Source organism: Trypanosoma grayi (genome assembly GCF_000691245.1).
Source record: "Trypanosoma grayi strain ANR4 Tgr_2462_V1, whole genome shotgun sequence".
Taxonomy (NCBI): Eukaryota; Euglenozoa; class Kinetoplastea; order Trypanosomatida; family Trypanosomatidae; genus Trypanosoma; species Trypanosoma grayi.
The window spans coordinates 1-660 of NW_008828080.1; the positions used below are offsets into that span (position 1 = coordinate 1).

Below are 660 nucleotides of genomic sequence, written 5' to 3' on the forward strand. Positions count from 1 at the left end.
CGCCCCACGCGCCGCATCAGCGTGCCGCTTCTGTTTGGACGTAAGCTGGAACATGTGGAAGCCAAGCGCGTCAATGACACGCTCCGCGTGCATGGCGGCCACGAGCTCCGCCTCTTTCTCTGTTGGTGCGAGGCCCTCACCCCAGCGCTCGCCGTACTCGGACGGCAGCGGGAGGCGCAGCTTGGCGTGGAACAGCGGCTCCTCGTCGTCCACCGTCTGCACCGCGCGCACTTCCGCCACAAGCTGGCTGCTGGAACAAGCAGAAGCTGCAGCAGCAGACGTGGATAAGGACAGGGGCGCCATACGCTTCACGAAGTTGGCCACTTTCGCACGCGCAAAGGCGTCCACCGCCGTGATGGTCTCCGCCGCAGCGTCTTTGCTCGTTCCGTTTTCCTCCGCATCAGAGAAGCCATCCATGTCATCCACGTCGTCGCTGTGGGGCAGCAGCACCTCCACCTGTAGCACCTCCGGGGCCTCGTTGAGTGGCTGCCGCAACGGCATAGTCGCCGTGGTGTACGTGGCACGCCCTCGTATACAAAGTGCGTGGAAGAGCACTTGGCGCAGCAGCCGGCCACGCGCGCCGATCAGACACCGCCGCATGAAGTTCCTGCAGCCTCACAGATGAGGAATTTCGCGTACGTCTGTGTGTGTGTGTGTGTG

The 660-nt window shown here is 63.6% G+C and overlaps 1 protein-coding gene across 1 annotated transcript; it reads left to right on the forward strand.

The window, feature by feature from the left end:
- Positions 1–52: 52 nt before the first annotated feature.
- DQ04_24621000 (hypothetical protein) lies at positions 53–625 on the forward strand (the record flags this gene model as incomplete). The annotated part of the gene is made up of 1 exon (XM_009318243.1): positions 53–625. One exon carries the CDS (start codon positions 53–55, stop codon positions 623–625), a length of 573 nt encoding a protein of 190 aa, XP_009316518.1.
- Between the last annotated feature and the right edge of the window lie 35 nt (positions 626–660).